Below are 15,183 nucleotides of genomic sequence, written 5' to 3'. Positions count from 1 at the left end.
TAAATAGGAGTAGCGGGCGGGATTATCTCAGCCCCGTGCCGGGCCAGAGAATCCCCGCGAACGGGCCACACTACCCCGACGCCGGCATGCTGCGGGGAATCGCCGGCGTGGTTGTCGCGGCGCGGGCCGCTCTACGCGGCCGGCCCGCCGATTCTCCCGCCCGGATGGGCCAAGCGGCCATAGGAAAGGAGTCGAGTCCCGCTGGCGCCGTTCTAACCTGCTCTGGTCCGGCGGGACCTCGGCGTGTAAGGGTCATGTGGCGGCCTGTAGGGGGGGGGGGGTGCTCCGATGTGGCCTTGCCCGTGATCAGAACCCACCGATCAGCGGGTCGGCCTCTGTGGCTGGGGGTCTCCTTTCCTACGCGCTGGCCCCTGTAGTCCTGCACCATGCTGCGTCTGGCCGGTGCGTTGAAGGAGGCCACTGCACATGTCCTCGTTGGTGACGGCGCAACTTCACATGCATGGATCCCACGGTGCCCAGTTTGCGCCGGGATCTGCAGCTGATCGGCCAGACAATGGGCCAGAATTAGACGTCGGAGCAGCCCGTTCACACCGTCGTAAAACGCAATGTCGTTTACGCGGCCACTCTGCCGCGGGATTGGAGAATCCCGCCCCTGACGTAGGAGTCCTTGTTATCCTTTGTTAGGTCCTTGTATGGGGCTGGTTTAGCACACTGGGCTAAATCGCTGGCTTTTAAAGCAGACCAAGGCAGGCCAGCAGCGCGGGTTCGATTCCCGTACCAGCCTCCCCGAACAGGTGCCGGAATGTGGCGACTAGGGGCTTTTCACAGTAACCTCATTAAAGCCTACTCGTGACAATAAGCGATTTTCATTTCATTCATTTTCATATCAAAATGCTCCAGGAATGAGTATAGGGCCAGGCAGATTGCATCTGCTGTGAACCAGTTGTGACGGAATGAGACGTGCAGTGGATCAAGGTATTCTGGGAGTGTGGAGTTGATGTGTCTCATGACTAACTTCTTGAAGCACTTCGTAATGATCGATGTCAAGGCCACTGGACGGTAGTCGTTGAGGCGTGCTGTCTGGTTCTTCTTTGGCCCAGTATGATGGTGGCCTTCTTAAAGAAGGTGGGAACCTCGGAACGGAGTAGGGAGAGATTGAAGATGTCCATGAACACACCAGTTGGGCCGCGCAGGATCTGAGTGCATCACCAAGGACTCTGTCGGGATCTATTGCTTTCCGAGAGTTCACTTTCAAGAATTCCGATCTGACTTCAGAAGCTGTGATGGTGGGTATTGGTGTAAAATTACTGCTGGGGCTGTTGACAACGGTTTGTTGGCTTCCTGCTCGAAACAAGCATAGAATGCATTGGGGAAGAGTGCGTTGCTGCCGGAGATTCTACCCGGCTTTGCTTTGTAGCCCATTATATTGTTTAAGCCTTGTCACAACCGACGAGAGTCCATGTCGTTAGTCTGTGACTCCAGTTTAGTCTGGTATTGTCTCTTGGCGTCCCTGATGGCTTTGTGGATGTCGTATAGTGGGCTGAATGGCCTCCTACGCTGCATCATTCTATAATTGCAGCTCTTGTTAATTCCTCCCATGTTAAATAAATAGGAATATGATCACTTTCCAAGGTATTTACTCAAGCGGTGGTTTTAAAGGTTACACAGGGCATTCAGCATCGAACACGTCAAAAGGATAAATGCCAGCCTTGCTACTCATGCCTGCTGTACTCTGCATTCCAATTTGACCAACTTGAGTAAAAATATCCAAGACAGCTTTTTAAATATATTTTGCTGCTAACTGTGATAGCTGTTATATTTCAGGAAACCTTGCCAGGGTTTAAGTGGATTGGAAACCGAATTGATGAGCTCCTACAGAGTGGGAATGAAGTGTTGTTTGCATTTGAAGAATCTATTGGTAAGCAATGCTCTCCGCTTTTCTTTCTTCTGGTTTGGCCTTGTGTTTGAGGGAAGGTTTGTAGTCTGTGAATGCTCTAGGCTTGCTGCTATAATACAAGTGAGTTATAAGGCTGGGATTAGGTTCTGCAGAAGTAATTAATCATGTGCAAAACGAGACATTATAAACATCAGCTGAGCTTCAGGATTATATCACTGCCATGAAATTGCTGCTGACCATTGCATAAGTAAGTTGCAATGAGGAAATAAGAACCTTAAAAAGGAATATAGATAGGTTGGGTGAGTGGGCCAAAATCTGGCAGATGGAGTTTAATGTGGATAAGTGTGAGGTCATCCATTTTGGTCGGAATAATGGAACGGCAACTTATTATCTGAATGGGGAGAGACTTTTGGGTGCTCCGATGCAGAGGAATGTGTTTGTCCGCGTGCATGAGTTACAGAAAACTAGCATGCAGGTACCGCAGATAATAAAGAAAGTGAATGGAATGTTGCCATTTCGAGTATAACGGTAAGGAAGTATTCTTGTTCCTGCAACTGTACAAGGCATCGGTGAAACCGCATCAGGGGTATTGCGCACAGTTTTGGTCCCCTTATTTGGGGAAAGATGTAGTGACATTGGAGGCAGTTCAGAGGAGGTTCACTAGATTCCAGAGATGAGGGGTTTGTCTTGTGAAGAGAGATTGAGCAGTTTAGGCCAATACTCTTAGTTTGGAAGCATGAGGGGGAGATCAAATTGAGGTATACAAGATGATAAAAAGTATGGATAAAGTAGACTTGGAGCGGATGCTTCCTCTTGTGGGGCTACTCTAGAACAAGAGGTCATAGTCTCAGGATAAGAGATAGCAAATTTAAAACAGAGTTGAGGAGAAACTACTTCTCCCGAATCTGTGAAATTTGTCACCCCAGAGTGTGGTGGATGCTGGGACAGTGAGTAAATTTAAGGAGATGTTAGATGGGTTTTTCATTAGTAATGGGTTGAAGCGTTATGGAGAATGGGCAGGACGGTGGAGATTAGGGCAGGATGAGATCAGCCATGATTGTATTGATCGATGGAGAAGGCGTGAGAGGCTAAATTGCCAACTCCCGCTCCTAGTTCTTACGTTCTAATTCTGTCTAATTCCGCCTTCCAGCTCTTGGTCTATAGCCCTATGGGGAACACCATCTCGAGCACAAATCTGGTGTCCTTGATAAGGGGATTTCTTGATTAATAAAGGGATCATGGGTAATGGGGAGAAGGCAGAGAAATGGGGATGAGGAACATTTCAGCCATGATCGAATGGCGGAGCAGACTTGATGGGCCGAATGGCCTAATTCTGCTCCTGTATCTAATGGTCTAACTATGCATATTATGTGGTCTATTTGAAAATGTGTTTTGTATCTAAACCCATCCCTCGCCCCTCTGCATGCCCCCCCTCGCCCCTCTGCATGCCCCCCCCCCCCCCCCCCCCCCCCCCCCCCCCCCCCCCCCAATCACCATCCCATGGCTCACATATAGGTCAGTAAGGGTGGCAGGTTTCCTTCCCTAAGGACTTCACATTCTGGTGCACTAAATTGTATATATAATTCATGAGAGGTGCAGGAGGATTTGGACCTTGGTGTATATCTGCATAAATTATTTAAGGTGGCAGGACAGGTTGAGAGAGCTGGTGATAAATCATACAGTATCCCGGGTGTAATAAATAAGGGCAGAGAGTACAAGTGCAAGGAGGTTATGTTAAACTTGTATAAACATTGGGTCATCCTCAACTGGAGTACTGCGTCCAGTTGTGGCACTGTTTTCCTTGGAAAGGTGAAGGTGATGGTTAAAAGGCAATTTGAAAGATATATTTAAAATCATGAGAAATTGGAACAGGTGTAGATCGGGGAAAACTGTTCCCACTGGTGGAAGGATCTAGAATCAGAGGCTACAGATTTACGGTAATTGGCAAAAGAAGCATTGGGGACTTGAGGAAAGACTTTTTCACACAGCAAACAGTTAAGAGAATGCCCTGCCTGAGATTGTGGTGGAGACAGATTCAAGGGGATTTAATTATTACAGCATCTGGGAGTAAAGAATGTGCAGGGTTACAGAAGGTGCGAGGAATAGCACACAATGAATTGCTCGTTGAGAACCAGCACAGACACAGTGGGTCGAATGGCTGTAACAGTTCTGAAATTCAGTGATGACTTTGTTGTTTTGCAAAAATTGAACACAATTTCAAACAGGGGGGGGGGGGGGGGGGGGGGGTTGTTGGGTTACGGGTATAGGGTGGATACGTGGGTTTGGGTAGGGTGATCATGGCTCGGCACAACATTGAGGGCCGAAGGGCCTGTTCTGTGCTGTACTGTTCTATGTTCTCTGCTTCTATACTCGTGTGCCCTTATTGATAATGCCACATACATTATTTTTTTTTTGATAAATCATTTTAATGAGGTACTTTTTTGGCATTGTAAACAGTAGAATTACAGAACGTGAAAACAAAAGGACTGTACAATAAACAATTGCCCTAACCCGTCCGACCCAGATCTGCCTAATTGCTACATCTATGCTACATTCCCCTAACCCTCCCCCCGCCCCCCTGCTGATGATTAATTCTCCACAAAGAAGTCAATGAATGGCTGCCACCTCCGGGCGAACCCTAACACCGACCCTCTCAAGGCGAACTTGATTTTCTCCAAGCCCAGAAAACTCGCCATGTCTGACAGCCAGGTTTCCGCCTTCGGGGGCTTTGACTCCCTCTAAGCAGGAAGGATCCGTCTCTGGGCTACCAGGGAAGCAAAGGCCAAAACGTCGACTTCTTTCTCCCCCCGGACTTCCAGGGCCTCTGAAACCCCAAAAATCGCCACCTCCGGACCCATTGTCACCCTTACGTTCAATACCCCAGACATGACGTCCTCGAACCCCTGCCAGCATCTCCTAAGTTTTGGACACGCCCAAAACATGTGGACATGGTCTGCCGATCCTCCCAGACACTTTACACGCCTGTCCTCTACACCGAAGAATCTGCTCATCCGGGACACTGTCATGTGGGCCCGGTGGACGACCTTAAACTGAATCAGGCTGAGCCTGGCACATGTTGCAGTCCCATTAACCCTGCTCAGCGCGTCCACCCACAGGCCTTCCCCAATCTCCCCTCCCAACCCCTCCTCCCATTTATGCCTCAGTTCCTCAGTCTGTGTCTCCTCCGCCCCCATGAGCTCCTTGTAAATATCCGAGACACTTCCCTCCCCCACCCATCCTCTAGACACTACCCTATCTTGGATTCCCCATAGTGGCAAGAGTGGAAAAGATGGCACCTGCGCAAAATGTCTCGCACCTGAATATACCGGAATTCATTCCCCCTTGTCAACCCAAACTTGTCCTCCAGTGCCCTCAAGCCAGGGAAGCTCCCTTCCAAGAACAAATCTCCCATCCGCTCAATCCCCGCCCTCCGCCATACCCGATACCCCCCGTCCAACCTCCCCGGGGCAAACCGATGGTTGTCACATATTGGGGGCCAGACCAATTTGCTCCCACGTGCCTCCTCCACTGTCCCCAGTTCCGAAGGGCCGCCACCACCACAAGACTGGTGGAGAAGCGCGCCGGCGGGAACGGCATTGGCGCCATCACCAATGCCCCCAGACTGGTGCCCCTACATGAGGCTGCCTCCATCCGCTCCCAAGTCGACCTCCCCCCACCACCCACTTCCTTATCATGGCTATGTTAGCCGCCCAATAATAGTTGCTGAAATTCGGCAGTGCAAGCCCCCCTTCCCCCCAGTTCCGCTCGAGCATCACCCTCATTACCCGCGGGGTCTTGCCCGCCCATACAAAGTCCAAAATAATCTTGCTTACCCTCTTAAAAAAAGGAACGTGGAATGAAAATGGGGAGACACTGGAACACGAATAAGAACCTCGGGAGGACCGTCATTTTAACTGTCTGAACTCTCCCAGCTAAAAACAGCAGGAGCGCATCCCACCTTCGAAACTCCCCTCGCATTTGATCTACCAGCAGGGACAGGTTCAGCTTGTGTAGTCGACCCCATTCCCGCGCCACTTGTATTCCCAGGTACCTGAAACTGTCCCCAACTAACCGGGAAGGCAGATCCCTCAGCCGGTCCCCTTGGCCCCTCTCCTGAACTAAAAACATTTCACTTTTTGTCATATTCAATTTGTCCCCCGAAAACCGGCCGTATTCCCCCAGGGTCGCCATGATTCCGTCCATCCCCGCCATCGGGTCCGAAATGTACAAAAGCAGGTCATCTGCATAAAATGAAACCCTATGCTCAACCCCGCCCCCCCGGAACCAGCCCCTTCCAACTCCCTGAAGCCCCCAGAGCAATTGCCAGCGGCTCTATAGCCAGCGCAAACAGCAGTGGGGAGAGGGTCCCACGGTACAGTCTGAAATAGTCGGAAGTCGTCCTGTTTGTCCTCACACTCGCCTCTGGGGCCTGATATAACAGCCTGACCCAGTCGATGAAATCCACCCCAAATCCAAACCGTCCCAGCACCTCCCATAAGTAGTCCCACTCTACCCGGTCAAATGTGTTCTCCGCGTCCATAGCCACCACTACCTCCACCTCCTTTCCCTCCGGAGGGCATCATGATCACATTGAGCAATCTTCTTATATTGGCCCCCAGTTGCCTACCTTTAACAAACCCTGTTTGGTCCTCCCTAATAACACTCGGCACACAATCCTCAATCCTAGTGGCCAAAAGCTTTGCCAGCAGTTTGGCATCCACGTTAAGAAGGGAGATCGGCCGAGAAGACCCACACAACTCGGGGTTCTTGTCCCGTTTTAAAATCAAAGAGATGGTAGTCTGCAACATCGTCTGGGAAAGCACCCCTCTGTCCCTTGCCTCATTAAAAACCTTGACCAGCAGCGGCCCCAATATCCCGGGGAACTTTTTATAAAATTGTACCGGGTACCCATCCGGCCCCGGGGCCTTACCTGACTGCATGGCCTTTAAGCCCTCTAATATCTCCTCAACTCTGATCGGGGCGCCCAGCCCTTCTCCTAGTTCCCTTCCCACTTTTGGGAATGTCAGGCCGTCTAAGAAGCGTCTCATCCCCTCCGCCCCCGCGGGGGGCTCCGAGCTATAAAGTTTGCAATAAAAGTCCTAGAAAGCTCTGTTCACACCCGCCGCATCCCCTCCCAAGTTACCGTCTCCATCCACCGCTTTACCTATTGCCCTAGCCAAATTCTGAGCTGCTGAGCCAGCATCCTGCTGGCTTTCTCTCTATGCTCATATACTGCACCCCTCGCCTTTCTGAGCTGCTCTACTGCCTTGCCCGTGGACACCATCCCAAACTCCGCCTGCAGCCTCCTCTGCTCCCTCAAGAGCTCTGCACTCGGGGTCCCCGCATACCTCCTGTCAATCTGCAGAATCTCCGCTAACAGTCGGTCCGTTTCTGTCCTGTCCGTCTTGTCCCTGTGAGCCCGGATTGAAATCAGCTTCCCTCTCACCACTGCCTCCCACACCATCGCTGCTGAGACTTCCCCCGTATCATTGACCTGAAGGTAGTTGTGTATACACTTCCTCACCCTCTCACACACCCCTTCATCCGCCAGCAGTCCCACATCCAGCCTCCACTGTGGGCGCTGGAAGCTGTCTTCACTCACCTGTAGCTCAACCCAATGCGGGGCATGGTCGGAAATGGTGATTGCCGAATACTGCGCATCCACCACCCCTGTCAGTAGATCCCTACTCAGTATTAAAAAATCGATCCGGGAGTAGACCCTATGAACGTGCGATAAGAAGGAGAACTATGTGGTAGTATGACTAGGGAGATTACGGTACCTTAGAACCATGCTGCCATTGATGCAGAAGACTCGCTGCCCATTGGCCCAGGCAAGTTATGTGCCTCTCTGCCAATTGGCTGAGGCTAGTCATGTGACTACCCGCCGATTGGCTGAGAGGTTGGTAGCTCCGCCTACAAGGCGGGGTATAAGAACCCGTACCGGCTGGCAGTCGGCCTTTCTCTGTACGTCTACTGCCGGGCACACATCTAGTGTATTAAAGCCTGTTGTTTGGAACTACTTCACAACTCGAGTCCAATTGATGGTGCATCAATTTAATACACTAGAATTTTGAAATGGAGCTACGGATCAAGCCAGACTGCCTCCGCATCAGCCCGCATGCTGCAAACACGTCAGCAATGTTTAAACATTGGTTGGCATGTTTCAACAGTTACCTCACCACAGCAGAAAACCGCTCGACAAGGGAACAGAAACTCCACATCCTCCACTCGTGCGTGGGCACTGCCGTCTACTCTCTGATAGAGGATGAACTAGACTCTGACGCCGCTATGGATCTGCTGAAGGGACATTTCATCACGCCAGTGAATCAGGTCTACACGCGGCACCTCCTGTCTATGAGGCAACAATTCCCCGGTGAGTCCCTTGACGAATTCTATCGGGCCCTCATTGTCCTGGGGAGAAATTGCGCCTGCCCGCAAGTCACTGCTGCGGAGCACACCGAACTCTTGATCAGGGAAGCCTTTGTTGCGGGCATGCAATCATCCCAGATACGCCAGAGGCTTCTGGAAAAGGACACTTTAAGCCTCGCTGAGGCACGGACCCTCGCATCCTCCTTGGCGGTCGCTGACCGCAATGCCCGCGCGTATGCCCCCGCCCGCGCGGTGGCCCCTTGGGCAGCGTGGCACGCAACCCCCCTCACTCCCGCCGACTCCGACCCCCACCAGACCTGCGCGTGGGACGCCCCGATAAGCCCACGGGCCTCCGCTGCTACTTTTGCGGTCAGGCCAAGCACCCCCCGCCCGCGCTGCCCGGCCCGCACCGCAACCTGTAAAAGCTGCGGCAAGAAGGGCCACTATGTGGCTGTCTGCCAATCAAAGTCGGTCGCGGCCGTCCCGAACAGCGACCGCGGGTCCACCCCCCTGCGCTCCTCTAGGGCCCCGTGCGGCCCGCGGACCTCGCTGCCTCCACCCCCTACCGCCACGAGTGATCCACGGGCGCCCCCATTTTGGGCCCCTGACTCCACATGCGACCCCCGGGTGCCGCCATCTTGTTCACCCCTCACCACGTGCAGCCAACGGGCGCCGCCATCTTGGATTGGCCTCGAGGACCCCGCAAGTGACTACTCCATGATGGATGACGACTCTGAGTTCCTGCCTCGACTCGCCGCAGTGACGCTGGATCAATCGCGGCCCCGCACGCTTTCCTCGGCGACCACACAGATCCTCCTCAACAGTCATGAAACGAGCTGCCTACTGGACTCCGGGAGCACAGAGAGTTTTGTCCACCCTGACACGGTAAGACGCTGCGCGCTCCCCGTTCACCCAGTAAAACACAAAATCGCTCTGGCCTCTGGTTCGCACTCAGTCCAAATCACCGGGTGCTGCGTAGCGGACCTCACGGTCCAGGGGAGTGTTTTTAAAAACTATAAACTCCTCGTCCTTCCCCGCCTCTGCACACCGGCACTCCTAAGGCTGGAATTTCAATGCAACCTGCAGAGCTTAACCTTCAAATTCGACGGCCCTATTTCCCCCCTTACTGTCTGCAGCCTCGCGTCCCTCAAGGTCGACCCCCCCCCCCCTTCCTTGTTTGCAAACCTCACCCAGGATTGCAAACCCGTCGCCACCAGGAGCAGACGGTACAGAGCCCAGGACCGGACCTTCATCAGGTCCGAGGTCCAAAGGCTTCTGAAGGAAGGAGTCATAGAGGCTAGCAACAATCCCTGGCGAGCACAAGTGCTGGTGGTTAGGACTGGGGAGAAAAACCGGATGGTCATTGACTACAGTCAGACCATCAACAGGTTTACGCAGCTGGATGCGTATCCTCTCCCCCGTATCTCTGACCTGGTTAACAGGATCGCGCAGTACAAAGTCTTTTCCACGGTGGACCTTAAGTCTGCCTACCACCAGCTCCCTAATCGCGCGAGTGACCGAAAGTACACTGCGTTCGAAGCGGATGGGCTTCCGAACTCCGCCACCCCTCTGTGGAAAAGGAAGCCAAAGCCATAGTCGAAGCAGTGCGACATTGGAGGCACTATTTGGCCGGCAGGAGGTTTACCCTCCTCACAGACCAATGGGCGCCTCTACCACTTTCTAAGGGTTCCATTCGGTGTCACAAATGGGGTCTCGGTCTTCCAAAGGGAGATGGACCGAATGGTTGACCAATACGGTTTACGGGCAACCTTCCCGTATCTCGACAATGTCACCATTTGTGGCCATGACCAGCAGGACCACGACATCAACCTCCGCAAATTCCTCCGTACCGCAAAACTCCTTAACCTCACTTACAATAAGGATAAGTGCGTGTTCAGCACCGACCGTCTAGCCATCCTCGGCTACGTAGTGCGTAACGGAGTGATAGGCCCCGACCCCGAACGCATGCACCCCCTAATGGAACTTCCCCTCCCCAACTCCCGCAAAGCCCTCAAACGCTGTCTGGGCTTCTTTTCCTATTATGCCCAGTGGGTCCCTTTAAGAAACAGACGCCACCCAAAGTCAGTATAAAGAAAAACAAAGCCAAACTCTCGCCATAGTACAGATCAAACTTAGAGCAGAATGTTCTCAAGTTGGCACCAGTCCTTTCTTCCTGGCAAACATCCATAGCGTCCTCGGGCGACTCAAGGTAATGATGTTGGTCCTCATGCATAACCCAAAGTCACGCCAGATACAACAGACCGAACTTAACCTGCTTCTTGAACAGGATCGATTTGACTTGATTAAAGCCTGCCCTCCTCTTGGCCAACTCCACGCTTAGATCTTGGTACACCCGCAAAATGCTGTTGTCCCAGTTACACCTCCGCGTGCGTTTGGCCTATTGGAGAATACGCTCTTTATCCAGGTACCTATGGAACCTGACCACCATCGCCCGAGGGGTGTCTCCCTGCTGCGGCTTCCTCGCCAGCGCTCTGTACGCCCGATCCACCTCCAACGGTCGGGGGAAAGCCCCATCTCCCAGCAGCTTCTGAAACATGTTCGCCACAAACTCCCCGGGTTCAGCCCCCTCCGGGAGGCCGACAATCCTTAGGTTCTGCCTACGGGACCTGTTCTCCAAATCCTCTACCTGTTCCAGCAGCCTTTATTGCCGGTCCCTCAGCATCCCCACCTCCATCTCCACCGCCGTCTGGTGTTCCTCTTGTTCAGCTAGCGCCTTCTCCAGTTTCTGGATCGTCCGGCCCTGGGCATCCAGCCTCTGCTCTATCCTCTCCACCGTTTCCTTAATGGGTCCAGACATTCCCGTTTCTGTCAGGCGAAGCCTTCCCGGTTGACCTGCATCAGCTCCTCCGTTGAAGTTTGGGTCGAAGCCCCAGGGGTCTGGACACCAGCCATCTTGTCCGCTGCTGCAGCCAACACCCAGCTCGACCCTGACTTTTTGTTTCTTCCCTTTCAATCTCTTCGGGCTCTCTGTTCCATAAACCAATATATACACCGAACACTTGTTCACTGTTTCTTCAAATCCAGCGCTTAAAAGTGCAAACAAAGACGGGGGGAAAGATCCAAACGTCTAGCCAGAGCGGGAGCCACCAAATGTGCGACCTACTCCCTCATGGTTGCCACCGGAAGTATCGGCACACACATTATTAACCGCACCATCAACCTCTCCTGACAACATACACCCACGTCCCTGTGCCTCTGCTACCCCCTATAGAATTGTTCCCTTTGTTTTATATTGTCTCTGCATTCTTTCTGATGAAAATTTAATCCCTTCACACTTCTCTGCATTCAATTTCACCTGTACCATTGGCCAGTGTCTTCTTTCTCTGATTGTTTGGTAACCTGCTTTTTTCTACCTTTTTCCACCATTCAAACTTTTGATGAGATTATTTTTGCTCTCAATCCCACAGGGTTTCTGTGTGGTACACTGATGTTTGATAAGGATGGGGTGAGCGCTGCTGTAATAGTGGCAGAAATAGCAACATACCTGGAAACCAAAAGCCTCACCATAACTGATCAATTGAATAGTATTTACAGAACGTGAGTAGTACTTACTTTGTATTGAAGGCGTGTGGAAACACAGCTTCCTGTAGTGTAGCATTACCCATCAATGCTCTGATCTTTTAATTTATTCATTTACGGGAATGAGTGGCACTGGTTAGGCCAGCATTTATTGCCTATACCAAGTTGCCCTTCAGAAGGTGGTGATAAGCTGCCTTTTTGACTTGCTGCAGTCCCTGAGGTGTAGGTACACCCACTGTGCTGTCAGGGAGGGAATTCCACGATTTTGACCCAGCGAATTAAGGAATGGCGATATATTTCCAAGTCAGGATGGTAAGTAGCTTGGGGGTGAACCTCCTTGTTTTGGGGTTCCCATGTATCTGCTGCTGTTGTCCTTCCAGGTGGGAATGGTCGTGGGTTTGGTTTGGCTGCCTTCGTTCCTGCAGCGCTTCTTGTAGATGGTACACAATGCTGTTGCTGTTCGTCGGTGGTGGAGGGAGTGAATGTTTGTGGAAGGGCTACCTATCAACCGGGCTGCTTTGTCCTGGATTGAGCTGCTTGACTGTTGTTTGAGCTTCGCTCATCCAGGCAAGTGTAGAGTATTCCATCACACTCCTGACTTGTGCCTTGTAGATATGGTGGACAGGTTTTTATGGTTGGTCCAGTTCAGTTTCTGGTCAATGGTAATCCCCAGGATGTTGATAATGGGGGATTCAGTGGTGTAATGCCTTGAATGGTTAGACCCTCTCTTGTTGAAGATGGTCATTGTCTGCCTCTTGTGTGGCATAAATATTACTTGCAACTTGTTAGCCCAAACCTGGATATTGTCTAGGTCTTGCTGTATTTGGCATGGACTGCTTCAGTATCTGTGGTGTCTGGTGTGGTGCTGAACATGTGCAACCATCAGCGAACAACCCCATTTCTGACCTTATGATGGAAGGAAGACCATTGACGAAGCAGCTGAAGATTGTTGAGCCTATGGCTGCTTTGTCTGTTGGTTTTCACAATACATTGCATTTGGAAACTCTGGCCTTTCATTTCTGCACCGGCCCAGACTGATGGGATGAATGTTCCTTTGTCTGCTGGCTAGAGGGATCCCACCTGAAATAAATGGAGTCCAGTCTCCAGTGCAATGCACTCACACCGTTAAATTATCCTTGGGTTCAACAAGACTTGTGCTGATGTGGTGCGCTTGTTTGGAGAAAACACTAGGGGCGGGATTCGGGGATCGCACCATGTCGGCCGGGGGCTGTTGGCAGCGGCACCACTGGCAATTCTCCGGGCCCCGATGGGCCGAGCGGCCGCCCGTTTTCAGCCAGTCCCGCCGGCGTGAAATAGACATGGTCCAACCCAGCGAGACCTGGCTTGGAGGGTGGCTAGCGGAGTCCTTGGGGGGGCACGGGGGGATCCGGCCATGGGGGGGAGGGGGGGGGGGGCACAGTGGCATGGCCCGTGATCGGGGCCCACCGATCTGCGGACGGGCCTGTGCCATGGGGGCACTCTTTCCCTCCGCGCCGGCCTCTGTAAGGCTCTGCCATGGCCGGCACGGAGAAGAAACCCCCTGCACAGGAAACACGCCGGCGGATCTACGCATGCACCAACTCGCGCCGGGCCACGGAGGCCCTTCGCCGCCAGTTGGCGTGGCGCCAACCCCTCCGGCGCCAGCCTAGCCCCCGGATGTGCGGAGGATTCGGCAATTTCCGGGCGGCCTGACGCCGGAGTGGTTCATGCCGCTCTTGCTGCCGGCGTCAGGCCAATTGCGGGAGAATCCCAGCCCAGATTTTGTTTTAAAGTTTGAGTGCCCAATTCCTTTTTTTTTAAATTAAGGGGCAATTTAGCCTGGCCAATCCACCTACTCTGCACATCTTTTTGGGTTGTGGGGGTGAAACCCACGCAGACATGGGGAGAATGTGCAAACTCCACATGGATAGTGACCCAGGGCCAGGATCGGGCCTGGGACCTCGACTCAGTGAAGAAAACTCCAGTTTTGATGGAGATGGAATATACAACACTGGTGGAGTAGGACGTGCTCTGGTCGGGATGAAACAGGCATGTTGTAGGTAAAGCGATGAGGGAGCAGGGCCTATCCTGAGAGTGCTTACTGGGGATACTGGATGCCTGTCATGGAGAGTATTCCATTCCCAATGCCAACATGAAATCAAGAAAATGGGTATTTAAAAAGCTATTTTTACAGGTTTGTGCTTGTACTCAAAGGCATTTAAATTTCTAACTGAATGTTTGAATTCACGGCCTGTATTTAGGTATGGTTATCATATCTCAAAGACTTCCTACTTTAAATGCTACGACCCTGCTACAATTAAGAGAATATTTGATCGACTTCGAAACTATGAGAGAGAAAATCAATATCCGGATTGTTGTGGGTCATTTGAAATTTTGCACATAAGAGATGTAACTACCGGATATGACAGCAACCAGCCGAACAAGAAATCGGTGAGTTTAAACAATGATTTATGCTTCACCTATGAACTGTTTGGAAGCAGGAATTTATATTAGCATCAACCTGTAAACTGTGCAAGATTTGATGGCAGATAATCCCAAAGGCCCGGATGACATTGAGGTACAATTCTACTAGTACCTTTAGACTATCAATGTTATTTTATCATCAAAAAGATGAGATACTGCTGGAATTATGTGTATATTTCACACTGTTTTTAGACTGAGATACATCTGTGTATTGAATAAATCCTGCTGAATGGTGGCAACAACATAATGGATTGCTGGCTAGCTACAAAGCAGAAAGTGGGTAAATGGCAGAGTGAGGGGAGTGGTGTTCTACAAAGATCATTCTTAGTCACAATTTATATTAATGATTTATCTTTGAAAACAAAAACAGAATTTGTAATTTACGATTACACCAAATGGGGGTGGTTCATAGTCTTCACCAAGAAGGCATTAATCAACCTGAAGAATGAGCAATTGATTGACAAATTAATTTCAACACTAAGAATTGTAAGGTATTGCATTTTGGTCAAAACAATAAAGAGGTCACATATTCCTTGGAAAATAAGAATATAAATGGAGTAAAGGAGCAAACGGACCTGGAAGTACTCTGATAAATGTTGGAATTTCAGATATATTGTATTATATGCATCTGATGCAGAAAGGATTAAAAGCCTGGGTTAGTGTCTGACTTCTGCAGTACTGTTTTTACAAATTCTGGTTTGCAAGACAGCTCGAGTACAATTAAAGCATCGTAAATGTTTGAGCTAATAGATTTTTGTTTACATTAAGAGGGTTCCCAACAGAGTAGTTAATTAGAGACATTGGGCGCGATTCTCCGCCCCCCCACGACGGGTCGGAGAATAGCGGGAGGGCCTTCCCGACATTTTTCCCGCCCTCCCGCTATTCTCCACACCCCCCCCCCCCGCCCAACTCCCGACACGAATCGCTGCCGCCGTTTTTTTTACGGCCGGCAG

At 51.3% G+C, this 15,183-nt stretch overlaps 1 protein-coding gene across 1 annotated transcript in view; it reads left to right on the top strand.

Annotated features, from left to right (window-relative positions):
* Positions 1-15,183, top strand: part of pgm2l1 (phosphoglucomutase 2-like 1) — a 174,181-nt gene that overhangs the window by 146,002 nt on the left and 12,996 nt on the right. The window contains exons 10-12 of the mRNA XM_038818972.1: positions 1,786-1,879; positions 11,656-11,785; positions 14,008-14,197. Coding sequence (XP_038674900.1) covers positions 1,786-1,879; positions 11,656-11,785; positions 14,008-14,197 — 414 coding nt within the window. The remainder of the gene's footprint in view (positions 1-1,785; positions 1,880-11,655; positions 11,786-14,007; positions 14,198-15,183) is intronic.

The sequence above is a fragment of the Scyliorhinus canicula genome, chromosome 14 (assembly GCF_902713615.1).
Source record: "Scyliorhinus canicula chromosome 14, sScyCan1.1, whole genome shotgun sequence".
NCBI lineage: Eukaryota > Metazoa > Chordata > Chondrichthyes > Carcharhiniformes > Scyliorhinidae > Scyliorhinus > Scyliorhinus canicula.
Note: the sequence above shows the minus strand (reverse complement) of the source record. Positions and strands in the feature narration are given on the sequence as shown.